Genomic DNA, 26,934 nt, shown 5'->3' on the forward strand with positions numbered 1-26,934 from the left:
AACCCTGCGGGACACCACTCGTCACCGGTTGCCATTCCGAAAAAGAACCTTTTATCCCAACTCTCTGCCTTCTGCCTGACAGCCAATCGTCAATCCATGTTAGTACCTTGCCTCGAATACCATGGGCCCTTACTTTACATAGTGTTCAATTCTGGTCGCCACACTACCAGAAGGATGTGGAGGCTTTAGAGAGGGTGCAGAAGAGATTTACCAGAATGTTGCCTGGTATGGAGGGCATAAGCTATGAGGAGCGATTGAATAAACTCGGTTTGTTCTCACTGGAACGAAGGAGGTTGAGGGGCGACCTGATAGAGGTATACAAAATTATGAGGGGCATAGACAGAGTGGATAGTCAGAGGCTTTTCCCCAGGGTAGAGGGGTCAATTACTAGGGGGCATAGGTTTAAGGTGAGAGGGGCAAAGTTTAGAGTAGATGTACGAGGCAAGTTTTTTACGCAGAGGGTAGTGGGTGCCTGGAACTCACTACCGGAGGAGGTAGTGGAAGCAGGGACGATAGGGACATTTAAGGGGCATCTTGACAAATATATGAATAGGATGGGAATAGAAGGATACGGACCCAGGAAGTGTAGAAGATTGTAGTTTAGTCGGGCAGTATGGTCGGCACGGGCTTGGAGGGCCGAAGGGCCTGTTCCTGTGCTGTACATTTCTTTGTTCTTTGTTCAGCAGTCTCCCGTGAGGCACCTTATCAAAGGTCTTTTGGAAGTCAAGATAGAGAACATCCATTGGCTCTCCTTGGTCTAACCTATTTGTTATCTCTTCAAAGAACTCTAACAGGTTTGTCAGGCACGACCTCCCCTTACTAAATCCATGCTGACTTGTCCTAATCCGACCCTGCACTTCCAAGAATTTAGAAATCTCATCCTTAACAATGGATTCTAGAATCTTGCCAACAACCGAGGTCAGGCTAATTGCCTATAATTTTCCATCTTTTTCCTTGTTCCCTTCTTGAACAGTGGGGTTACAACAGCGATTTTCCAATCCTCTGACTGTTGAAACATCATCACCAACGCCTCCACTATTTCTTCAGCTATCTCCTTTAGAACTCTAGGATGGAGCCCATCTGGGCCTGGAGATTTGTCAATTTTTAGACCTCTTAGTTTCTCTAGCACTTTCTCCTTTGATCAGGGACTACTTGCAGTTCAGTGGCAGTACTAGTTCTGTCCTCTTATTTGCTGTCTTGCATTTTTCTACAGCGGTGGGAGTTCAGGAACTGAGCAACATGTGGTTAAGCAAGCTTCTAGGTTAGTGCTTTCATCGTTATCAATAAGGTAGAGGGCTCTAACTTTCTCCATCGCACATCAATATCTTAATGAAGGTGAAGGAATAAAATTCACAGTGCAATATCTGTTATCTTAATGTCTTCCGTCAGTATCGCCAAAATTCTATAAGTAGGAAATAACCCAAAATCCTGGCAGCATTAGCATTGCTTTGATAGTAGACGGCCTAAAGTTTCAGAGGAGCGGAAACATTCTGAATATTTAGGTGTGGAACAGGTGGCAAGAATCCACTTGTCCCAACTGTATCTCATGCGTGAAAATGAAAAGACATCTCTTGCACAGACACGGTCTTTTCCAAGTTTATAAATCAGGTTAATCAATCTGAACATTAACTCTGTTAATGCAGAATATTGCCAGCATTTTCTGTTTCTGATGTCCAATATTTTACTTTACTAGAAATTGTCCAGTTGCACTCCAAACTATATTAAACCTTACAAAAGGAAGTTGGAAAATATTAATCAGAATTACCTACTTGAGCCAAACTAATCGTGCACCTTACCCGAATATATTTTGCCCATGTTGAACAGGGAAACAGGTTCCTGTGGCACTGTAGAGATGTACTTAGATAAAAGTGTTCAACAAGACAACATACAATGAACACTTTTGCATGTCTAGTTTAAAAGGAAAGCTGGCACGGCTAAATCTTCATAAACCTCAAAGTCTTAGGGGGAAAGAGATAAAATAGTACGTATATGAATATCGCACTGTAGTCCATACCTTTCCTAAATCTAGGTTTCACTTTTGGAATTTCCTCTTGTACTTTCACTACATCTTGTGTACATGGAATGACACTGCACATAACATCCAACACCTTATCACATGTCATCTACAGAAGGAAAACAAGAACTCAGATTCACGATGGACTTCATTACACTGTCAAATGATGAAAAAATAAATTACAAGGTCATATATTCAATATATCAACTTGAATAAGATCATAAGATTTTAGAAAAACAGCAAAAGCCAGAAAATCTAAATAAGCGATTCAATCTTGACAGATCAAACTCATCTACCCAACTTTCTCATCATACTCTTCATTTTCAGAAACACATCCAATTGCCTCTTGAACCTTATGGTTTGCTTTAGTGGTCTTCCCAATCATTAATGGCACAGATTGTTTGTGTGGGTTTTGCCCCCACAACCCAAAGATGTGCAGTGTAGGTGGATTGGCTACGCTAAACTGCCCCTTAATTGGAAACAAAATGAATTGGGTACTCTAAAAACAATTTTTTTTTTTTTTTTAAATACTTAAAATACTTAAGTTTAAAATTTGTTTTAAATCTTCATGCGTGAATCAGATAGTGCAGTTCATCTTAAAAGAGTGTGGTCAAAATAGTGGATTCCTCAACTAATAAATCCTAATGCAGTCTCATTTTTTCATTTTACTTTTACAGTCCATAAAGAAGTAGCCAACTTAATTTAATCCAAGAGCAATGACAGCAACCAGCTCATTCCTCATCGACCATCATCCTACTTAACAGAAGAGAGTTAAAGAATAGCAATAGTTTGATGCGGTCTTTCAATCTTTGTAAGGAATAGCGTCTCATCTTCATATGGGGCGCGATTCTCCGGCCGTGTTGCACTCAAGCAAGAGCACAATGCGGCCGGAGAATACCGGGAGAGGCCTGCAACGGAGCCTCCACGCCTCGCGGGATTCATCCAAGCCCAGTGAGATGTCGGAGTCAGAACTCTGCCCCAAATGGGCAGGACCGAATGACGCTTGCGGAAGTAGGTCGTAAACCTACTTACGGCTTACCTGCCCGGGATCCACCGGCCTCCCTGGGGAGGCTGCAGTCGGGCGTCGATCAGTGCTGGCCCACACAAGCGTGGACCAGGCGGAACTGCACCCGGGCAGTCACTCGGGCAATCAGAGACCCTGGGTGGTCAGGGTAAGTGCAGGGTGGCTCACTGACCCTCCCCCTGGAAAGTGGACTCCTAGGCACTGCCACCCTGGGACTACAGTGCCCAGGTGGCACTGCCAAGCCGGCAGGAGCACTGCCTGGGTACCTGGGTGCCAGTGCACAGGTGCCCAAATGCCAGGGTGACTGCCAAGGGTCAGGGGCCGCCATGCCCATGAAACATGGGTTTGGGGGGGGGGGGGGGGGAAAAAGAGAGGTGTTTAAGGGTGGAGGTGTGCAGGGCAGGAAAGTAGGGGCTTCCAGGAGGTTGGGGGGGGGGGGGGGGAAAGAAAGAGGTGATGGTGGGGTATTAAAAGGCAGATGGTTCTGTCAGGGCATTGGGGGGGGGGGGGGGGGGGAAACTGAAGGGGGACCCCATAGCGGGGCGTCCTACTTGGGGGTTGTGGTGTAGTGTCCATGTGTGTGGGGGGTGACATTGCCCATGGGTGTTTGGGGGGGGGGGGGGGGGGGGGGGGTAGCCTTTTCAGAGTGGCAGCCCGATCTCAGAGTTCAACTCCCCAGTACTAAAAAAAATTCTAAGTGTGGACTAAACCAGTGAGAAACTCCCCAGGGCCCCAAAAAGTGACTAAGTGTCATTGAATAGAGGTGGGGAACCCCCTGAAAAACCCGCCACAAATTAACTGAGAAATTATTTGGGAGAATTGTGCCAATAGTGTCCGCTATTCAGATTAGAAATCAACTGCATGAGAAACTCTCAGCTGAGTTCCAGCAACCCATCACACCATTAACTCATAAGGTTACTTAGATTATCACCCCTCCTGTTCATTTCAACGGCTAACATGTACATCAAAAATGTGCATCCAAGTTGATCACATCTTCAAGCAAATTTACAAGATTTCCCAAATCTTTTCAAAAATAATCAATAAATGAAATTTGTAAAGTGGACAGACAAAAGTCAATTTCTATGTTCTCAGAATGTGTTACTATTCTATGTTCTACAATTTCTATATTCTCAGAATTGTTGTGCACTTACTCTGTATTCTCCTAATGCAAAGTGACAGGCAGCCATTTGGATCAATGCTCTCTGTTGTTCGAGTGTGCCCTGATTCATGACATGTTGCTGGGCTCCTTGAAGAGCACCTAACTGATGAAGACTGTTGATTGCTTTTCTATATTGTCCCTTCAAAAGAAAAAAATCATTGACAGACTAAGGCAATAAAAAAGGGAAAAACATCATTTACAGTATTTATATATCCTATTCTACATAATAAAAATAATAAAAAATGTATGGCTAATTTTGAGGCCACTTCAATCATCCTGCCTTCCTTTAATCAGCAAACTAATATTTGAATAATAAATTATAGAAACCGTAACTGCTTTTATTCTTCTCATAACTAATGTGGTGTCAAGGTTACGTTTATCCAATATCTTTTATCCTCTACCCTTTCGCATTCCTTCTCCCTTTTCTCAGCAGCACAAAAGACATTCTCATGGCGTGGCATGGTGGCACCATGGTTAGCACTGCTGCCTCTCAGTACCAGGGTTCCATTTTGGTCTCGGCTGACTGTCTATGTGGAGTCTGCAAGTTCTCCCCGTGCGTGCGTGGGTTTCCTCCGGGTGCTCTGGTTTCCTCCACAGTCCAAAGATGTGCACGTTAGGTGGATTGGCCATGTTAATTGTCCCTTAGTGTCCAGAGGGTACGTGGGGTTTACATGGTTACGGGGATGGGGCACGGGAGTGGGGCCAAGGTAGGGTGCTCTTTCAGAGAGTTGGTGTAGACTCGATGGGCCGAATGGCCTCCTTCCCCACTGTAGGGATTCTATGTGTATTGCTGAAAAAAAGAGACATGTCAAAGTTTGTTGGATTCCAGGAGGAACGGGTTTTCGATGGAATGACACCTAACCTCCTACAACTTGCATTTTTCCCATATGTGGATGATATGTTTGGTATATTTAAATGGGCAGCTGCATGTAATAGTTTACCTACATGCCTTAATGGGCTCCATCCAGTGCTCAAATTCACATTTAAATGGAACGGTCAAATGAATACCTTTCCTTGACTAATTAGTTGAGACATCTGCCAGGGGTCCTCTACCATGGTCTCCCTGCAAGCCTACCTTCACCGGTCAATACATGCATTGGGATTCTTACAGTTCCTGACACAAGAAGATTGATCTTATTGGCAACCTTGTACATAGGGCCTGGGCCAAGCTTGATGTCAAAATAGGGTGCACCAAAGACATCCTGCAGAATAATGGATATACCGATTAAATCATTTTGCAGTATATAGCACACAAACACATGAACAGATCAAAGGCCCTCACTTTTGTCTGAAAAGTGTACCGTCTACCTCAGATTACCTTGCTGGGTCAGGTATCTCAAATATCTGAGCAACAGGGGGAGCTAGTTGTTTCACACTATTAGTGGTATTTGCCACTAACAAATGCTGCCATCAAGCCAAAAAGACGTTTTGCCTATCGCACAAATGAGTAATTTGGCATACGAATTCAATGCCAGTGTGATGCTAGGTATGTAGGCTATATGTCCCAAAGACTGGCGGATCATATCAAACAGCACGTCCCAGCCGTTGTGCGCAAATGGGCAAGGTACAGACCTGACCCAACCAGCCAACACTTACAAACCTCAAAACAGTATCCAACATTAGATCTGACTCCTCGAATGGACAACATTTGCAAAAATATTCCTCAGCGTGCTAAAAATTATGTTGACAACCAATTTAGGATTGTTAGTCGGGCTTGCAGTGTGGCGCATGTGTGTTTATTGGAAGCTACATATATTAATACATAAGGTCCTGCTCTTTGCAGACAGAAAGGACACGTGCACATATTGCATCTGTTTCAACTAAACAAAATAAGTGATAGCCATTTGCTGATTCATTCCCCAGTGCAAGACCAATCAGGGTCCAGCTGCCTGGTTTAAATTTTCAACAATGCTTGGCAGTTATCTGTCAGTCACCACCACTTGGTGCATTCTCCATGGCAACGCCTCTACCAATCAGAGTTAACTTGCCAACCAATCAGCATTCATATACAGTAGAAATTGTTTTCCTCTTATACTGGTACTTTTATTAAGTGTCCTGATGAGTGCAAGACAAAAAGCTTTGACGTGTCTCTTCTTTCATCAATACTCAAGTTCTGTACTACCAAATGCCTGTATTTTCATGGAGGGAACTACATCACAGCACAATGCATTGGTGCCAACATGGCATACCACTGAAATGCCCAATGGTATATTTCTAAAAGAAAACATGAATATCAAAAATAAAGTTCAAACTTAATCCATTAAAATGTTTTGGCCTATCTGTACAAGACGTTTTGTGAACATGACTATGGGATTCTAATTTGCCTTCTAACTGGGCTGCATTAGTAGTCACTGTCTCCTGAAAAATGTACCTTTTGTGTCAGAGATGGACATTTGCAAAATACATTTTCTTTATTACATTCAGCATTTCACAGTGGCATCTAAACAAAATCAACCGCTCAGAAAAGAACTGCATGTGGGGTAGGGGAGGGATCAGATCTACACTCAGGAGAATAGCACTGTACTAGCAATATGGCAAGACATGAAATATACCCAGAAAAATTTACATAAAAGCTCCAACATTTTTATAAAAACCTAACTGTTTCACTAATGGCCTTCAAGAAAGGAAACTGCCACCCTTACCTGGTCTGGCCGACACGTGACTAGAATTCCATACTACATGGTTGACAATGCCTTCAGGCAAATGGGGATGGTCAATATACGCGGTCAATTTTTTAAAAAAGAGGATGTTCAGAGGCTAAGTGGACTGAGCAGGACAGATTACACTGGAAAATCCAAGCTTATTAGCAAATCTGAGTGTTCGGTTAAGCGATATCTTTTTTGGGGGGGATTTGTAGTGGGGTAGATGAGGAACTTTATGACAGCTGGATATCGGAGAATTTCTGTTTGAACGTGATTGTGTAATTTTTGGTTGTGGAGACTTCCGGTGGAGACAAGAGGGAGTAGGTCGCACATTTGGTGGCACCCGCTTCGGTCAGACTTTTTGACCTTTTCCCCTGACTTTTTTGCACTTTTGAGCGCGGAACTGGAAAGCAATAGCACTCAGGCACAGGACCCATACAGAATTGTATAGACCTAGGAAGCCGGAGGGACCGTAAACAGAAGAAGTGGTCGAGTAAGGGCACAGTGGAGGCTGTGAGAGAGACCAGCATGGCTGGTGTTCAGAGCAAGGCGCCGACAGCCAAGCCCACAATGGAGCAGCTGCTACAGACCATGCAGGAGGGCTTTTTGGCTCTGAAACGTGATAACTTGGAGCCGTTACAGAAGTCGATTGACCGGATGGGAAAAAGGCTGGATGATCAGGAGGAGAAGCTCCAGCGGTTGGAGAAGTCAGTGGAGGAGCAGGCTGACTTTCAAACGGTGGCGGATGTGGAGATTCAGAGGCTGAGGGGCCAGCAAAAGGTGCTTCTGGAAAGGCTGGAGGACCTGGACAACAGATCTCACCGGCAGAATGTGAGAATCGTGGGCCTCCCGGAGGGGGCAGAGGAACTAGACGCTGCCGCATATGTGGAGGGTTTGTTCCAACAGTTGCTGGGGAACGAGGTGTTCCCGCGCCCGCCGGTGGTGGACAGGGCACACTGAGTGCAGGTGAGGCACGAGCGATGGTGGTACGCTTTCACAGGTACCTGGGCAAGGAACGGGTGCTGCAATGGGCAAAGAGCACACTAAGCTGTATTTGGGACAATACCACCCTGCGTGTGTACCAGAATTTGTGCGCTGAGGTGGCCAGGAGGAGGGGAGGCTACAGGCAGGTGAAGAAGATACTGTATAAAAACAGGGTGAAATTCGGACTGCTTTTTCTGGCGCGACTGTGGATCACGTATAAGGGTCAGCACCACTATTTCGAGGAACCCGAAGAGGCGATGGACTTCGTTAAGAAGCAGGGGCTGGCCCTGAGCTGAGGACGTTTGGACTCATCTTAGAGCTTAAGTATATTTGGTGTCTCTCCCGTTTTGAAAAGTGCCTGCATGTTTGGGTCAGTTTGTCATTTCTTTTTTCGACCTTGTTGCGGGGTTGGAAGGTGGTAGGGATGTATCTTCTTTTTTTTTTGCGTGCTTTACCTGAATGTTTCCTGTTTGGGCTCTTTGATTAGTTGGAGTTTGGCTGGGGGGACATTAATAAAGAAAACAGTTAAAAGGGTTAGGTTAAAATGGATGTTTCAGGAGAACTTTGTGCAATCTTTTTCTGTGTCTGTATGGGAAGGACTGAGAGTGCCTGTTATTTCGTATCTCTTTTTTTTTTCTTGTTTAACTTGAATGGTGCTATTGTGGGGGTTTATGACTTGGGGGGGGGGGGGGGGGGGGGTTCATTCTGCTGATGGGGATAGAAACTGGGCATGGTAACAGTGAGGAGGTCATGGGTGGAGCCGGTCAGGAGGCGAGCCAGATGACGTGCGACAATGGCTAGGGGGCTGGCCAAGGAAAGGGGATGGCACAATTTGAGCTGGAGGGCACAGTCGTGGATGGGGGTGGTAGGTTTGTTATGGTGAGGGGTAAGCTCGAAGGGATGAGAGTAGCCCTGGTCAGTGTGTATGCCCCTAATTGGGACAATGTGGATTTTATTAGGAGGATGCTAGGGAGGATCCCCGACTTGGACTCACGTAAGTTGATCATGGCGGGGACTTTAATACGGTCCTGGACCCGAGCCTGGACCGGCCATGCTCAAGATGGGCAGGTTGCCAGCAATGGCAAAGGAACTGAGGGTTCATGGAGCAAATGGGGGGAGCAGATCCGTGGAGATTTAGCCGGATGAGGGAGTTCTCCCACGTCCACAAGGTGTACTCCTGAATTGACTACTTTGTTGAGTAGGGACCTGCTGGCTAGAATGGTGGGGGCAGAATATTCGGCAATTGCCATATCGGACCATGCTCCGCACTGGGTAGACCTGCAGTTTTGTAAGGACAGCTTTCAGCGCCCAGCATGGAGGCTGGAAGTTGGATTACTCGCGGACGAGGCGGTGTGTGAGAGGCTGAGGAAATGCATGCAGTATTACCTGCAGGAGAACGATACTGGAGAAGTCTCGGCAGCGGTGCTCTGGGAGGCACTGGTGAGAGGGGAGCTGATTTCAATCCGGGCGTACAGGGACAGGACAGATAGGGCAGAGACGGACCGACTGATTAAGGAAATTCTACGGACGGACAGGAGTTACGCGGAATCCCCGAGGCCAGAGTTACTCAGGAAATGACAGAGGCTGCAGGCCGAATTTGGGGTGCTGACTACAGGCAAGGCTGTAGAGCAGCTTAGAAAGGTAAAAGGCGCGATTTATGAGCATGGGGAGAAGGCCAGTAGAATGCTTGCGCAGCAACTAAGGAAGTGGGAAGCGGCTAGGGAATTAGGGAGGGTAGTGGATGGGGAAGGTAATCTAGTGGGTGATCCAGCAGGATCGAAGAGGTATTGGGGGGCCTGAAGGTCATGCAGTCGGGTAAAACCCCGGGGCCGGACGGGTATCCGGTGGAGTTTTACAAAATATTTGCCGGGATAGTGGGGCCGGTGCTGGTCAGGGTCTTTAACGAGGCAAGAGACAGAGGGAGTTTACCCCCGACGATGTCGCAGGCCACCATCTCGCTCATTCTGAAACGGAATAAGGACCCGGAGGCTTGTGGGTCATACAGGCCGATCTCTTTGATCAACGTAGACGCCAAGTTACTGGCCAAGATTTTGGCGACCAGAATTGAGGACTGTGTACCGGATGTAATTGTGGAGGATCAAACCGGGTTTTTAAAGGGGAGGCAGCTGGTGGCCAACATAAGAAGGCTGCTCCACGTGATTATGATGCTCCCGGAGGGTAGGGAGGTAGAGATAGTGGTAGCCATGGATGCTGAAAAAGCTTTTGACCGGGTCGAGTGGGATTATCTGTGGGAGGTACTAGGACGGTTCGGGTTCGGGGCGGGGTTCGTCGACTGGGTTAGGCTATTGTATCAGGCCCCAGAGGCGAGTGTAAGGATGAACAGGACGACATTGGACTACTTTAGACTGCACCGTGGGACAAGACAGAGCTGCCCTCTCTCCCCACTGCTGTTTGCGCTGGCCATGGAGCAGCTGGCAATTGCACTGAGAGCTTCTAGCAGGAGAGTAGGCTGAAGGGGTTGCCGTTCAGGCTAGTGGGGGAGAGTTTCCGATATTTGGGGATTTAGGTGGCATGGGACTGGGGCAAGCTGCATAAGCTCAACCTGTCCCGACTGGTGGAACGAGTGAGGGAGGAGGTCCGGAGGTGGGATGCGCTCCCGCTGTCATTGGCGGGGAGGGTGCAGACTGTTAAGATGACGATTCTCCCACAGTTCTTGTTTGTTTTTCAGTGTCTCCCCATCTTTATCCCATGGTCCTTCTTTAAGAGGCTGAATAAAATTATTCTAGGCTTTGTATGGGCAGGGAAGTCCCCGCGGGCGAAGATGGTAATGCTTGAAAGGAACAGAGGAGAAGGGGGGCTGGCGTTGCCGAACTTCAGCAAATATTACTGGGCGGCCAACATAGCGATGATAAGGAAATGGATGGTGGATGCGGTTTGGGAGCAGATGGAGGCTGCTTCATGCAGGGGCACTAGCGTAGCAGCCCTGGTCATGGCGCCTCTGCCGCTTTTGGTCGGCACAGTACTTCACCAGCCCGATAGTGGTGGCAGCTCTTCAGATCTGGGGCCAGTGGAGGAAGCATGTAGGGGAGGGAAGAGCATCGGTGTGGACCCCAATCTGCGGCAACCACCGATTTGCCCCGGGGAACATGGACGGGGGGTATCGACTGTGGAGGAGGGCGGGGATTGTGAGGATGGGGGATCTGTTCCTGGAAGAGAGCTTTCAGAGCAGGAGGGCGCTGGAGGAGAAGTTTGGGCTGGCGAGAGGGAACAACTTTAGATACTTACAGGTGCAGGATTTTGTACACAGACTGGTGCCGTCCTTCCCACGTCTCCCGCCGAAGGGGAGGTAGGACAGGGTAGTTTCTAGGGGAGAGGTGGGAGAGGGGAGAGTTTCAGATGTCTACAACTAGGGTTCACCCGAAGGTGGCAGCCATTCATTGACTTCTTTGCAGAGGAGTAAGCGTCAGCAGGGGGGAGGGCTAGGTTAGTGTAGAGTAGAGTAGGGGGATATTGAGGCAGGTCCGTGCGTGAACAGAGCCGTGGTTTGCATTATGTTTAATTTGTGTCTTGACTTCTTTTTTTGTACTGAACAATGTCACTTTTTCTATATGCCTAAAATACCTCAATAAAATTGTTTGTTAAAAAAAAAATTGTAATGTGACATTAACCTAATTAACTTCAACCAATATATTCAGAATAATCAGATATATTTGACAGCAAAAGATCTTTGTGCTTCCACAGTCAGTGCGACCCGAAATAATTTACCTGGTACACAATCATGTCAGTTATGAATATCCTCAGCCACAGCCAAGTTTCAGTCTTCCAAGACATGCAGATTCGTGTGAATTCTTAAGAGTGAAAAATGATCACAAATAAATTCTACAATATATCATAAAACAATGTGACTATTAGTGCATCTTAGTTTAAGGAAAAGCAGAACAAGGTTTTTCAGTACTTGCAAGTATCCTTGCAGTGTTATGCAACCACCAGAAACAAGTATTATTCTGCAAGAATTCCAATACATCAGCAACTTTGGAATATCAATGACACGTAATTAATGTAAAAGGAACTACAATTTTAGGTCAGTCAATCCCATGACTCATGTCATTGCCTGGTATCCCTGATTTATGGGTTCTCTTTGAAATACATCCCTTCTGAGATACTACCTCAACATAGTTTCTGAAATTAGGTGCAAAGAGAAATTATTTTGGCACTGCATTAAGGTATGCTAAAAGGTTAGTCGAGCCAATACTGTTGATTACTCCTAATTTGTATGTTCGCCCACAAGGGAGTCAAAGTTTATTGGGGGTAGGAAGAAAGTGGAGTTCAGGACACAATCAATCAGCCATGAGCTTATTGAATGCCGGAGCAGGCCCGAGGTCTGAATAGTCTACTCCTGCTCCGAATTTGTATGCTCACTTACTTGACACAAGAATTGTTTATTCTAGGCATCCTTACATGTAGCATTAAACAAGGTGTGCCAGAGTGCAGAGTGCTGAAAAGGCAAACACCAGAAATCTGCTGCTGCGTCTGTTGTTAAGTGCTGAACTGCTCAAAGGCAGAAGAACGGGCAAGCAAATATAGAGCTGCCATTTGACTGATTGTAAAGAGTTTCTATACCCTTCTGTATAGAAAGTAAGATTTTCCTACCATTCACTTACACAGAGCTCTCCAACTGAGCAGATACAAAAGATAGAGTTCTACAACTGTACTTGCAAAAACAACAGACATTGAGGCCCCAAAATAGCATTGAACTCAGTATAATGCGCATGCCCTGGAACCCAAATTTTTCATTTACATTTATTCATTGAAGTGGGTGTCAGCTCATGCAGGCCATGTTGTTTAGGCTGGGAGGATTCCATGATTCTAAAGTTGTGTAGTGAAATCATTTCCACTTGGTGTAAATTACAGTGAAGCTGTAGAGATCCAGTCTGTGTAACGTAGGGCTAGATTTTACTCTCGCATGCTGGCAGATTTGAAGGTGGGGTGGAGGGCGGCGGCGGGGGGGCGGGGTCTGTGTGGTGGTGGCATGGGGTTGGTTGTATTCAGCTGATGGCCTTTCCCCATCTATATTCTCATCCCGGCCTGTCTGAAATTTGGGGGGGAAATAGAGGAGGAACCAGGCAGCACACCCTCCCTTGGCCTGATTGAATCTCTTAAGTGGCCAATTAACTTCCAATTAAGAGCTTCATCCCGTTGCCGCAGGTATTTTACCACGCCATGCTAGAAGCCCAGCAGTTTTAGCTGCGCAGGCTGGTGTCAGGTAAGGATGGGGGAACATTCTTTGGGATCCCCATGGGCCTGAGGCACCAGATCGCCAAAGTCATCCTTTTTTAACCTTTAGTTTTTTTACCTTTACTCGCCTTTCAAAATTGACTGTATGTCAGGCCGTATCTGTATTGACTTACTTTAATGAAGCAACACAAGCTCATGTCAATGAGAAAAAATATGAACTAGGATTTATACATTATACAGAACATGTGGCACCTTGGGAGATGATACATTTTAGACCAATTTAATCAGGTCATCTGTAGTTCTGCTTTAATCTAACTACTGGCTTGATGCTCTTGAAAGGACCTTTTCATAATGTGGCCTCGCCTATAATGGGGACTCAAGATTTGGGCCCCATAGACCACATTATAGCAGAGTTCCAGGGTAATTTACACAGGCATGGATGATTCTCAAATTTTAAAACTTGTCCTTTGCTTTAGAACCATAAAATTCCTACAGTGCAGAAGGAGGCCATTCTGTCCATCGAATCTGCACTGACCCTCTAAAAGAGCACCCTACCTAGGCCCACTCCCTAACCCCGTAATCCCACAACTCACCTCCATCCACACATTTTAGGACACTAAGGGGCAATTTTAGCATGGCCAATCCACTTAATCTGCACATCTTTGGACTGTGGGAGGAGCACCGGGAGGAAACCCACGCAGACACAGGGAAAACGTGCTTTAGTAACATCCCTAATCTTTAAAAAAAAAAAAAAAATTTAGAGTACCCAATTTGTTTTTTCCACGCAAGGGGCAATTTAGCGTGAAACATCCTCGGGTTGAGGGTGAGACCCACACATACAGGGAGAGAATGTGCAACCTCCACACGGACAGTGTCCCGGGTCCTCGGCGCCGTGAGGCTAACCAGTACGCCCCAGTGCCTCCCCCAACCTTGATTGCTGGAGAAAAACCAAACAGATGAATGGCAGTAAAATCGTGCAACTCACTGTATAGATAAGAGTGTACAGATAAGAACAGGAATATTTCAGCCGCAGGGCATGATAGCAATCATGCTTTTATTGTTTATACCCTTGTACCACCACCATTTTGGTTTGCGATGGCACGGGCATGACAAGAAGGACTTCTGACATCTTGAAATCGGTAATTAAGCAAGCCTCCACAAAATCAAAGGCAACAATCATATTTTACATTTGTCACAGACTTTAACAGTTGAATCAATGGCAGACCTGTACCATAAATGGAATACTACTAATGGCGTAACACAATTATGAGCATACCATGAACAATTCCAACCTGGAAAACCTGAAATGAGATTGAATTGTTCAATGGTTTCACACTTGTATTAGGCCAGAAATAGGTTAACCAAGCCAGTAATTTGATGCAATAACTTGACTCGCCAATCTCTAAAACATAGGAAGATAATGCATTTCACAGATATCTTGAGGGAAAATAAATCAAAGAAGTCCTCTCCTCACAAGCCCTTCTTCAAAATCTTGAAAATATCTTCCTAACAGCACTGTGGGTGTACCAATACATCAGGGACTGTCGCAGTTAAAGAAGGCAGCTCACCACCACCTCCTGAAGGGTAACTAGGAATGGGAAACAATTGCTGGCCTAGCCATCGACGCCCACAACCTGTAAATGAATATTAAAAAATAACGAAGTCCGGTGGCGGCTATGGAGTGAAAGGCATAGCCTTTGGCAGCTCCTGCTCTTGGTGGTCTTTTTGTGGCTTTCAAGCTGGATTTCAATACAAATTTTCCAGAATAAGGGTGTAAAAGCTAGAGGAGAAGGAGGAGAACCCTAGTTTATGGAGCTGCGCCAGAGTAAAAATTGAAAAAGGAGAAATCAAAAGTTGGCTGGAAGCGAGGACCAGAGTTTGAAGGAGGCAATGGCGGGAAGCAGGGTTTGACCTCGCCAGCTCAATGGTCGATGGATCAGTTGGTGGACTTCTTGACTGAGACGTTCACTCAACATCACAAGGAATGTGCGGAGGACCTGGCCCGGGTGGTGGACTCGCTCAGGGCAGTGGTCGACCGTGTGAAGGAGAGTTAACGACCCAGGGACAGGCAATTCAGAAGTTGGAGGAGTTGGCGGGGAAACGAGAGGAGCAGTCCACTGCGATGGCAGCGGAGATCGGGATGCTACAGGACCAACAGAAACGGCTGCTGGAGAAGGTGGAGAACCGTTCTCGGAGACAGAATATCCCGACTGTCGGTCTGCCAGAGATGAAGGAAGGAACGGATGCTGGTGCGTATGTGGGGAAGATGCTAGAGAAGCTGATAGGGGAAGGTTCGTTCCCCAAGCCGTTGGAAGTGGACTGCAATGCATCATGAGGTGGGCCAGGCAGACGAAACGGTGCATGTGGGAAGATTCTGAGATCTGGGTATACCAGGACTTGGGAGCAGAACTCGCAAAGAGGAGGGAGAGTTTTAATAAAGTCAAGGCGGCCCTGTACGAGAAGCAAATAAAGTTTGGTCTGCTTTATCCGGCCCGTCTTTGGGTGACCTATGAGGGCCGGGAGCTGTACTTTGGCTCGCCGGAGGACGTGGCGGACTTCATGAAGCCAATAACTTGGTAGACAAACAAGGGTCTTAAACCTTGACAGAGGAGAACGGAGTTAGAAGTTATGTGTTGCTCTTTTAAAAACCATAGTCCTTTAACTCTGTAATTTAAGTTGCGATGTTTGAAGAGCTGTTTTGAGTTTTTACATGTATAATTCCTTTTTCTTTGTCCGGGCTTCTCTATTTGGTCCTGCTTGAAGGTGTTAGAATAGATAATATTTTGTTAAGGGAGGAGGGGTGGGCCTCTGTGCTTGGACCTTGGGGGGGGGGGGGGGAATTGTTTGTTTGTTTTCTGTGCTTTGTGCCATTGTTTTGGGAACTTATACTAAGAGTGGGGGGGAAGGGAACCAGCAGGTGGTAGGATGCTAGGCGCCAGAGGCGGGAGCTGGCAGGGCGAGTTCAAGGAAGCAAAGTGGAGGGTGAGCTGAAGATTAACGTATGGGGGGGGGGGGGGGGGGGGGGGGGGGGGGGGCCTCTTAGGAGGTTGGAGGAGACGAGTAGATGACAGTAGCTGCCGAGGGGCGGGCTAGGTGAGGTGCGGGGCATGGGCCAAGGGCTGGCCTAGTAAAGGTCATGGCTGATCGACAGAGGACGGGGCGAGGGTCCCCCCCCCCCGACCAGGCTGGTTACGTGGAATGTTCATTTACTGAATGGGCCGATCAAAAGAGCCCGTGTTCGCACACCTGAGACAGCTGAAGGCAGACGTGACCATCTTGCAACAGACGCACTTGAAGCTGGGAGACTGCAGAGAAGAGAAGGAAGAAGCAAGATGGCGACGGATGGAGCCCAGACGACATGTGGCCCGGATCAGCAGGAATTCCTTAGACGGTGTGTGGAGGAATTCAAGGAGGTGCTGGCGCCGATGTTGTTGGAAATCGAAGGGCTAAAAGAAACGCAAAAGGCCCAGGCGATAGAGCTCCGTGGGGTGAAGGCGAAGGCTGCTGAGAACGAGGATGAGATTCTGGGTCTAGCACGAGGCGCTACATAAGGTGTATCGAAAGACTCGAAGTCCTGGAGAACAGCTCGAGGAGAAAGAACCTCCGGATTCTGGGTCTCCCCGAGGGAGTGGAGGGAGCTGACGTTGGGGCTTATGTGAACACGATGCTCCATTCGCTAATGGGAGCTGAGGCCCCCTCGGGCCACTTGGAGGTGGAAGGGGCTCACCGGGTCCTTGCGAGGAGACCAAAGGCTGGAGAACCACCAAGGGCGATAGTGGTGAGATTTCACCGCTTCACCGACAGAGAGGCTGTTTTGAGCTGGGCCAAGAAGGTACGGAGTAGCAGGTGGGAGAATGCGGTGATACGAGTGTATCAGGACTGGAGCGCGGAGGTGGCAAGAAGGAGAGCGAGTTTTAATCGGGCCAAGGCAGCGCTTCACAAGAAGAAAGTAAAGTTTAGGATGCTGCAGCCGGCGCGATTGTGGGTCACGTACCAAGATAGACACTACTATTTTGAAACGTCGGAAGAGGCATGGACCTTCATCCAAAAAGAGAAATTGGACCAGAACTGAGGGACTGATGCCGTGGGGGAGATGACGATGTTGATGTATAGAAATGTAAATTGGGGAATGGGAGGTTCACCGTATCAGAATGATAGATGGGATTTTTCTCTCCTTGACGGGGGGGACACTGAGAAATGTGGGCGCCGGTGGAAAAGGGAACATAGGTGGGGGATGGGGAATGGGAATGGGGCTGTAGGGGGAGCTGCGCCATAGGGGGCGGGGCTGATCTAGGAAAGCGCGGGTTTTTTCCTGCGCTAGGGAGATGATGGCGGGAAGATAGGCACAAGGAGGATGAGAGTTCCACACACCGGGGGGGGGGGGGGGGGGGGGGGGGGGGGGGGGGGGGGGGGGGGGGGGGGGTCAAGGAGAGAGCGGGGGAAGCCAGGGTCAGTTGGAGTCAGCTGACTTTCGGAAGCATTATGGGGAAAGGGGGGGGGGGGGGGGGGGGAGAGTAACCATGCTAGATGGGGATCTAGCGGGGGGACGACAACTGGGTTGCTGCTGCTGGGAGCGAGAGGGAGCTGGCAAGGGAAGAGGTGGTCGGGACGGGAGTGCGCCGCCTGGAGGACGGGTGGGTGCGTGGGACCTGGACGTGGGACTGGCCTAGAGTAGGTGATGGCTAGTCGGTTTTGGGGGGGGGGGGGGGGGGGGGGGGGGGGGGGGCAGGCAGCCCCCCAATCCGGCTGATCACGTGGAATGAGAGGGGCCTAAACGGGCAGATTAAGAGGGCCCGAGTGTTCGCGCACTTAAAAAGGACTGAAGGCAGACGTGGTCATGCTTCAGGAGACATATCTGAAGGTGGCGGATCAGGTTAGGTTAAGGAAAGGATGGGTGGGACAGGTGTTCCACGAAAACGCAAAAAATAGAGGGGTGGCTATATTGGTGGGGAAACGGGTGTCGTTCGAGGCTTGGAACATTGTAGTGGACAACGGTGGTAGATATGTGATGGTGAGTGGCAGACTGCAGGGAATGGAGGTCGTGCTGGTAAATGTATATGCCCTGAACTGGGATGATGCGGGATTTATGAAGCGGATGCTGGGACGTATCCCGGACCTGGAGGTAGGAAGCCTGGTAATTGGGGGGGGGGGGGGGGATCCATGGAGATTTGCTAGGCCGTTGGCCAAAGAGTTTTCCTTTTTCTCCCATGTTCATAAGGTATACTCCCGGATAGATTTCTTTGTTTTGAATAGGGCACTGATTGAGGGTGGCAGGAACGGAGTACTCGGCCATAGCCGTTTCAGACCATGCCCCGCACTGGGTGGATCTGGAACCAGGAGAGGAGAGGGAACAGCACCCACTCTGGCGACTGGATGTGGGACGTTTGGCGGATGAGGGAGGCTGTGGAAGGGTGCGGGGATGTATTGAAAGGTACCTGGAGGCCAATGATGATGGTGAGGTCCAGGTGGGGGTAGTATGGGAAGCGCTGAAGGCGGTGGTTAGGGGAGAGTTGATCTCCATTAGGGCTTACAAGGAGAAAAAAGATTGCAAAGAAAGGGAGAGATTAGTGGGGGAGATTTTGTGTGTGGATAAAAGATATGCGGAGGCCCCGGACGAAGGACTATATAGGGAGAGGCGAAGACGTCAGACGGAGTTTGACCTGCTGACCACAGGGAAGGAAGAGGCACAGTGGAGGAAGGCACAGGGGATGAGATACGAATATGGGAAAAAGGCAAGCCCACCAGCTTCGTAAGAGGATAGCGGCGAGGGAAATTGGGGGAGTTAGGGATGAAACGGGAACTACGGTGCGGAGTGCAGGGAAGATAAATGAGGTGTTTAAGACCTTTTATGAGAGGCTATATAGGTCCAACCCCCAGAGGGAAAAGAGGGGATGCAACAGTTTTTGGACCAACTAAGGTTCCTGAAGGTGGAGGAGCAGGAGGTGGCAGGTCTGAGGGCGCCAATCGGGGTGGACGAGGTGACTAAAGGACTGGGGAACATGCAGGCAGGGAAGGCCCCGGGACCAGATGGGTTCCCGGTGGAATTTTATAGGAAGTATGTGGACTTGTTGGCCCCGCTGCTGGAGAGAACCTTTAACGAGGCCAGAGAAGGGGGGACTCTACCCCCGACAAAGTCGGAGGCGACGATATCATTAATCCTGAAGCGAGATAAAGATCCGCTGCAATGCGGGTCATGTAGGCCTATCTCGCTCCCGAATGTAGACGCCAAGTTGCTGGCAAAAGTGCTAGCGATGAGGATCGAGGATTGTGTCCAGTGGGTGGTGCATGAAGACCAGACAGGGTTTGTAAAGGGGAGACAATTGAATGTTAACGTGCGATGGCTGTTGGGGGGTGATAATGATGCCCCCAGCGGAGGGGGAGGCGGAGATAGTGGCAGCGATGGATGCAGAGAAGGCATTTGATAGGGTAGAGTGGGAGTATTTATGGGAGGTGCGGAGGAGGTTTGGGTTCGGGGAGGGGTTTGTCAGTTGGGTTAAACTCCTCTATGGGGCCCCAGTGGCAAGTGTAGTCACAAATCGGCAGAGATCGGAGTATTTTCGGTTACATAGGGGAACAAGGCAGGGGTGTCTCCCTCTGTCCCCATTACTGTTCACGCTGGCAATTGAACCACTGGCCATAGCGTTGAGAGACTCTAGGAAATGGAGGGGGGGGTGTTAGAGGGGGAGAGGAACATCGAGTGGCACTCTACGCAGATGACCTACTGCTGTATGTGGCGGATCCTGTGGAGGGGATGACAGAGGTTATGCAGATATTGAGGAAGTTTGGAGATTTTCGGGATACAGGCTTAATATGGGGAAGAGTGAGCTTTTCGTAGTACACCCCGGGGATCAGGAAAGAGGGATAGGCGGCCTGCCGTTAAGGAGAGCAGAAAGGAGCTTCCGATATTTGGGGATTCAGGTAGCCAGGAGCTGGGGAACTTTACACAAACTCAATCTGACGCGGCTGGTGGAGCAGATGGAGGAGGATTTCAAGAGGTGGGATATGCTGCCGCTCTCACTGGCGGGCAGAGTGCAGGCAGTCAAGATGATGGTCCTCCCAAGGTTTCCTTGTGTTTCAATGTCTCCCCATTTTGATCACGAAGGCCTTTTTTGAGAAAATAGATAGGAGTGTTATGAGTTTCGTGTGGGCAGGGAAGACCCCGAGGGTAAGGAGGGGGTTCCTGCAGCGCAGCAGGGACAGAGGGGGACTGGCGTTGCCGAATCTGGACGATTATTACTGGGCCGCTAATGTGGCGATGGTTCGCAAGTGGATGAGGGAGGGAGAGGGGGCGGCGTGGAAGAGGCTGGAGATGGCGTCCTGTAAAGGAACGAGCCTAGAGGCGCTGGTGATGCGCCGCTACCGCTCTCCCCGAAAAGGTACACCACGAACCCAGTGGTGGCGGCAACCTTAAGGATCTGGGGGCAATAGAGGCGACATAGGGGTGTGACGGGTGCCTCGGTGTGGTCCCCGATCAGGAACAACCATAGGTTTGTCCCAGGAAGGATGGACGGAGGGTTCCAGAGCTGGCATCGGGCAGGAATTAGGAGATTGAGAGACTTGTTTATTGACGGGACGTTTGCGAGCCTGTGAGCGCTGGAGGAAAAGTATGAGTTGCCCCCAGGGAATATCTTTAGATACATGCAAGTGAGGGCGTTTACGAGGCAACAGGTGAGGGAATTTCCGCTGCTCCTGACACAGGGGATCCAGGATAGAGTGATTTCGGGGGTATGGGTCGGGGAGGGCAAAGTGTCAGAAATATATCAGGAGATGAGAGACGAGGGGGAGGCGCTGGTAGAGGAGCTGAAAGGAAAATGGGAAGAAGAGCTGGGGGAGGAGATGGAGGAGGGTCTGTGGGCTGATGCCCCAAGTAGGGTAAATGCCTCTTCCTCGTGTGCCAGGCTTAGCCTGATACAATTCAAGGTTCTACACAGAGCACACATGACGGGAGCGAGGCTGAGCAGGTGCTTCGGGGTGGAGGACAGGTACGGGAGGTGCTTGGGAAGCCCGGCGAACCACACACATACGTTTTGGTCGTGTCCGGCACTGGATGAGTACTGGAGGGGAGTGGCAAGAGTGATTTCAAAAGGTGGTGAAGGTCCAGGTCAAGCCAGGTTGGGGGTTAGCTATATTTGGGGTAGCGGAGGAGCCGGGAGTACAGGAGGCGAAAGAGGCCGATATTCTGGCCTTTGTGTCCCTGGTAGCCCGGCGAAGGATCTTACTCATGTGGAAGGAAGCGAAACCCCCCGGCGTGGAGGCCTGGATAAACAATATGGCAGGGTTCATAAAACTGGAACGGATGAAGTTTGCGTTGAGAGGATCGGTTCAGGGGTTCTCCAGGCGGTGGCAACCGTTCCTTGACTATCTCGCGGAACATTAAGAGAAAATAGATAGTCAGCAGCAGCCCAGAGGGGGGGGGGGGGGGGGGGGCAACCTGTTTTGTTCTGGTTGGGGTGGAGGGAGAGCACTATTTTTTGTTACTTTGTTAGTTCACTATTTTATTTAAATAATGTTACTTATTAGTTATTGTGTTATCTTTCATGTTGATTTGTCAGGTGGAAAAATTGTTTGAAAACTTTAATAAAATATATATTTTTTTAAAAAGCTGGGAGACTAATTTAGACTGAAGAAGGGATGGGTCTGACAGGTGTTCCATTTGGGATTGGACTTTGAAACAAGGGGGGTGGCAATCTTAGTTAATAAAAAGGTGGCATTCGAGGTTGGGAAGATAGAGGCAGACCCGGGGGATAGATATATTATGGTTAGTGGGAAGCTGGAGGGAATGGCAGTGGCGTTGGTCAATATATACGCCCCAAACTGGGATGATGTGGGGGAATTTTAATACAGTTCTGGATCTGAGACTAGACCGGTCGAGTTCCAGGTCAGGAAAAGTATCAGCAATGACGAAAGAACTGCAGGGGTTTATGGAGCGCATGGGGGGTTGGATCCATGGCGATTTGGGAGGCCAAGAAGCATTCATTCTACTCCCATGTGCACAAGGTATATTCCAGGATAGACTTTTCGTACTTGACAAAACGCTGTTAGCGGGGGTGGAGGACACGGAGTATTCATCAGTCGTGGTGTCGGACCACGCTCCATACTGGATAGACCTACAGGTAAGCACAGGAAAGACCCAGCGTCCAAGTGGAGGTTAGATGTAGGGCTGTTAGCAGAGGATGAGATTTGAGGTGAGGGAGGCCATTCGGGGGTACATAAAGAGCAATAACACGGGAGAGACCGCAGCGGGGGTAGTTTGGGAAGCATTGAAGGCAGTTATCAGAGGGGAATTTATTTCGATTCGGGCCCACAGGGTGAAGACTGAACGGGCGGAGTTGGACAGGCTGGTAGGTGAAATCTTACAGGTGGACAGGAGATATGCGGAGTCTCCAGATGAGGAACTCCTCAAGGAGCGTCAGAGACTCCAAATGGAATTTGGGCTCCTTTCCACAGGTAAGGCAGAAGGGCAGTTGAGGAGAGTGAAAGAGGCAATATACGAATATGGGGAGAAAGCCAGTAGGATGTTAGCACATCAACTGAGGAAGCAGGAGGCAGCGAGAGAAATTGGGAAAGTAAAGGAGATGAGGGGGAAGGTAGTGGTGGACCCGGGGGCGATAAATTATGGGTTTCGTGAATTCTATAGTCGACTCTATGAATCAGAACTCCCAGCCGGGGAGGAGGGTATGAAGCAATTGTTGGAGAGGCTAGAGTTCCCGAAGGTCAATGAGGAGCTGGTGGAATGCCTGGGGGGCCCAATTGGGCTCAGGTGATAGACGGGTTGGGGGCGATGCAATCGGGTAATGCCCCGGGACCTGATGGATACCCAGTGGAGTTTTATAAAAAGTTCTCTCGGTTACTGGGGCCAGTCCTGGTTAAGGCCTTTAACCAGTCTAAGGAGTTGGGAGTGCTCCCCCCCCAACGCTATCGCAGGCATCGATCTCTCTCATTTTGAAGTGGGACAAAGACCTGGAGAGCTGTGGATCGTACAGGCCGATTTCCCTTTTGAACGTAGACGCTAAATTGCTGGCGAAGATCTTTGCCACATGTATAGAGGATTGTGTCCTGGAGGTAATTGGGGAGGACCAGACGGGATTTGTGAAGAGCAGGCACCTGACATCCAACATTAGACGGCTTCTGAATGTTATAATGATGCCAGCGGAGGAGCGCGAGGTTGAGGTGGTAGCAGTTATGGATGCGGAAAAGGCCTTTGACGTGGTGGAGTGGAAGTACCTATGGGATATTTTAGGCAGGTTTGGGTTTGGGCAGCGATTTGTGGATTGGGTCCGGTTGCTATACCAAGCTCCGGTGGCGAATGCAAGAACCAACCGGGTCCGGTCGGAATATTTTAGTCTCTAGGGGGACCAGACAGGGGTACCCGCTCTCCCCACTACTGTTTGCCCTGGCCCATAGAGCCCCTGGCAATGGCCAATGGTTGGCCTGGGGGTGGGGGGGTGGGGGGGGGGGCTGGAATTATGGAGACACGAGAAGAAGTTGGGCATCCTGTAAGGATTAGGATAAGAGTTTGGAGGCTTTATTGACGGCGCCCCTGCCGTTTTTGCCGGCTCGGTACACCACAAGCCCAGTGGTAATGGCAGCCCTGAGGGTGTGGGGACAATGGAGACAGCACATGAGATTGGGGCGCCAGTGTGGTCGCCGATCTGTGACAATCATCGTTTTGTTCCGGTGGGCTGGATGGGGCTTTAGGAGGTGGCAGCGGGCAAGGATTGAGAGATTTGGGGATTTCATTCAGGAGGGTTTCCCGAGCCTGGTGGCATTAGAGGAGAAGTTTGAGTTGCCGGGTGGGAACGGGTTTCGGCACCTGCAAGTACGGGACTTTGTCCGGAGGCAGGTTCCAGGCTTTCCTCGCCTCCCCGAGGGGACAACAGGATAAAGTGATGTCAAAAACAGGAGGTGGGGAGGGGAGGGTCTCGGCGATATATAAGGAGTTGATGGAGTGGGAAGGAGTCCTATCGGGGAGGTGAAGAGGAAGTGGGAAGAAGAGCTGGGAGGAGAGTTGGAAATCGAATTATGGGAAAAGGCTTTGAAGAGTTTAATTCATCCTCGTCTTGTGCCAGACTTAGCCTGATCCAGTTCAAGGTGGTTCATAGGGCCCACATGACGGTAACCCGGATGAGCAAGTCTTTTGAGGAAGTGGAAGAAAGGTGCGGACGCTGTGGGGGAAGCCCGGCGGATCATGTACATATGTTCTGGGCGTGTCCGAAGTGGAGGGGATTCTGGCAGGGATTTGTGGACATCATGTCAGAGGTCCTGGAAGGGAAGGTGACTCCGAGTCCAGAATTGGCAATATTTGGGGTATTGGAAGATCCAGGGGCCCGGGGGGGGGGGGGGGGGGGGGGGGGAGAGAGGAGGAAGGCCTATGTTCTGGCCTTCTTCTCCTTGGTGGCCCGGAGACAGATTTTGCTGGGATAGAGAGACCCCCAAAGTCAGGAGCATGGGTCAGCGACATGGCGGGTTTCTCAGGCTGGAAAAGATTAAGTTCGCCTTGGGAGAATCAATTCAGGGGTCCGCCCGGAGGTGGCAGCCGTTCATAGCCTTCAAGGAAAATTGAACGTCAGCAGTAGGGGGGGTTAGTAGGGGACATTGTTTTTAGGTTTTTGCGTGTGTCGGCCTGCGCGGTTGTTTAAGGAATGTTAAAGTGTTAAACTGTAAACTGTGAAAATTACAAATGCTTCAATAAAATATTTTCGAAAATAAAAATCCATTATAAGATGGGATCAGTCCTACCTTTTTCCAAAGCCTCTTGAGAATGAAGCAACTCCCAACTTTCTCTTGCAAGCTTAAATTTCTCAAGTACATCAATTGAGTTTGGCAGCTCAATCTTATTGACAATAATGTGACGGCTACGCCCTTTTCCAGAACATTCTTCATCGTCTGAACTCTAAAACATAAAGTGAAATAAAGTTAACTTCTTTCAAATTTAAATGTTAAGCAATTAAAATTGCTTTATGAGTTACTCTTTCGATCAATTTACCCTCTTCTGGATAAGTTGACTGCTTTGATGGTCTCTTGTACCTTGCACAATGGTTGTTCCTCATGTGAGCTTCGACAATGAACATTCCCCGACAATTCAACCATGAAAGACAAAGGGCTGGATTCTCCGCACCCTCGCGCCGAAATCGTGGCCGGCACGAGGGCGGAGAATACATGTTCCCGCAAGGTTCACCGATTCTGCTCACTGAGACAAACACAAGAATACAAAGTGCATCTCTACTGTGTGTTTAATGGATAAAACTAATCTGAGATGCTTCACAAAGGTAAAAATGAGAGGTTGGGGGAAAGAACAGAAGAAGAGAAGGACGTGACCATATGGTCCTTCAAGCCTGCTCTGCCATTCAATATCATGGCTGATCGTGGATTTCAAGTCCGCTTTCCTGCCTGTTGCCTATAATCTCTTGATTCCCCGAGAGACCAAAAATCTGTCTATCCCAGTTGCCTTAAATATATTCAATGATGGAGCATCCTCAACCCTCTGGAGCAGGGAATTCCAAAGATTTACAATCTCTTACCTGGAGACTGCTGCCACAGGTCTTAGATTCCCCAACCAGCAGAAAAAATGGTGCAGCGCCTACCCTATCAAGTTCCTTCAGAATCCTGTACCTTCCATTCCTCAAAACCCCAGTGAAAATAGATCTAATTTGCTCAGCCTCTCACCATAGGAAAGCCCCTCATCCCAGGATCGGTTTAGTGAATTTTGCTGTGTCGCCTCCAACGCAAGTATATCTTATATGTGGGGGGGTGATTTGACAAAGGAGGGAAACTGGCTGCCATTATGATCTAGGACAAACACATCTGCAGCTCGAGGGCCTTCAGGTCAAAATCACCGAGCCGGAGGCTGAACTGCAGGCAGAAGGGAGAAAGCTACCTGGATACTTTGCACCATGAGGCACTCACAACCCTTAGAATAGGGTTCTCCGATTTGATCAGTGGTCAGGGACAGGGACATGACTGTGAATGAGGCAGGTAAGGGGATCCAGAGGGCACGGGCGCAGGAGCCTCAGTCTTTTCCATTGTCCGACAGGCTTGAGGTTCTTTGGATGAAAGTGGAGGTTGCAGGGTGGATGAGCTGACTGGCAGTGGCACCGTGGTGCAGGATGCCATTCAAGCGATGGAGCAAAAAGGAATGTAGTGGTGGTAGGCGATACTATAGTGAGGGGAATTGACACGGTTTTCTGCAGTAAAGAGCGAGAGTCCAGAAGACGGTGCTGCCTGCCCATTGACAGGGTTCAGTACACCATCCCAGAGTTGGAGAGGAACTTGGTGGGGGGACTTACTCACATGATATCAATAAATGGCTGAATGAATTGGATACTGCAACGGCTCTGAACCCTGATAATATTCTGGCAATAGTGCTGAAAACCTGTGATCTAGAACTTGCCGCACCCCTAGCCAAGCTGTTCCAGTACAGCTGCAACACTGGCATCTACCCGACAATTTGCCCAGGTATGTCCTGTACACAAAGAACAGGACAAATCCAACCAACCAATTACTGCCCTATCAGACTATCGTCGATCGTTGTAAAGTGCAGGAAGGGGTCACCAACAGTGCTGTCAAGTAGTATTTACTTAGCAATAACCTGCTCATTGATGCTCAGTTTCCGTTACACCAGGTTCACTCTGCTCCTGACCTCATTACAACTTTGGTTAAAACATGGTTAACATGGTTACATAGGTAGGGATAGGGATGTAAGGCAGGAATTCAGGGAGCTAGGGTGGAAACTTCGATCTAGGACAAACAGAGTTAAGGGGCGTCATTCTCCGACCCCCCGCCGGGTTGGAGAATCGCAGGGGGCTGGCGTGAATCCCGCCCCCGCCGGTCGCCGAAGTCTCCGGCACCGGATATTCGGCGGGGGCGGGAATCGGGCCGCGCCGGTTGGCGGGCCCCCCCGCTCGATTCTCCGGCC

At 49.1% G+C, this 26,934-nt stretch overlaps 1 protein-coding gene across 4 annotated transcripts in view; it reads right to left on the minus strand.

Annotated features, from left to right (window-relative positions):
* The window catches only part of ints10 (integrator complex subunit 10), a 93,798-nt gene that overhangs the window by 19,123 nt on the left and 47,741 nt on the right, over positions 1-26,934 (minus strand). For all 4 annotated transcript variants that reach the window (XM_072495653.1, XM_072495651.1, XM_072495652.1 and 1 more), the window contains exons 10-13: positions 24,759-24,912; positions 11,550-11,632; positions 4,190-4,336; positions 2,015-2,123 (exon numbers count right to left, since the gene is read on the minus strand). In XM_072495653.1, coding sequence (XP_072351754.1) covers positions 2,015-2,123; positions 4,190-4,336; positions 11,550-11,632; positions 24,759-24,912 — 493 coding nt within the window. The remainder of the gene's footprint in view (positions 1-2,014; positions 2,124-4,189; positions 4,337-11,549; positions 11,633-24,758; positions 24,913-26,934) is intronic.

This window comes from Scyliorhinus torazame, chromosome 3 (genome assembly GCF_047496885.1).
Source record: "Scyliorhinus torazame isolate Kashiwa2021f chromosome 3, sScyTor2.1, whole genome shotgun sequence".
NCBI lineage: Eukaryota > Metazoa > Chordata > Chondrichthyes > Carcharhiniformes > Scyliorhinidae > Scyliorhinus > Scyliorhinus torazame.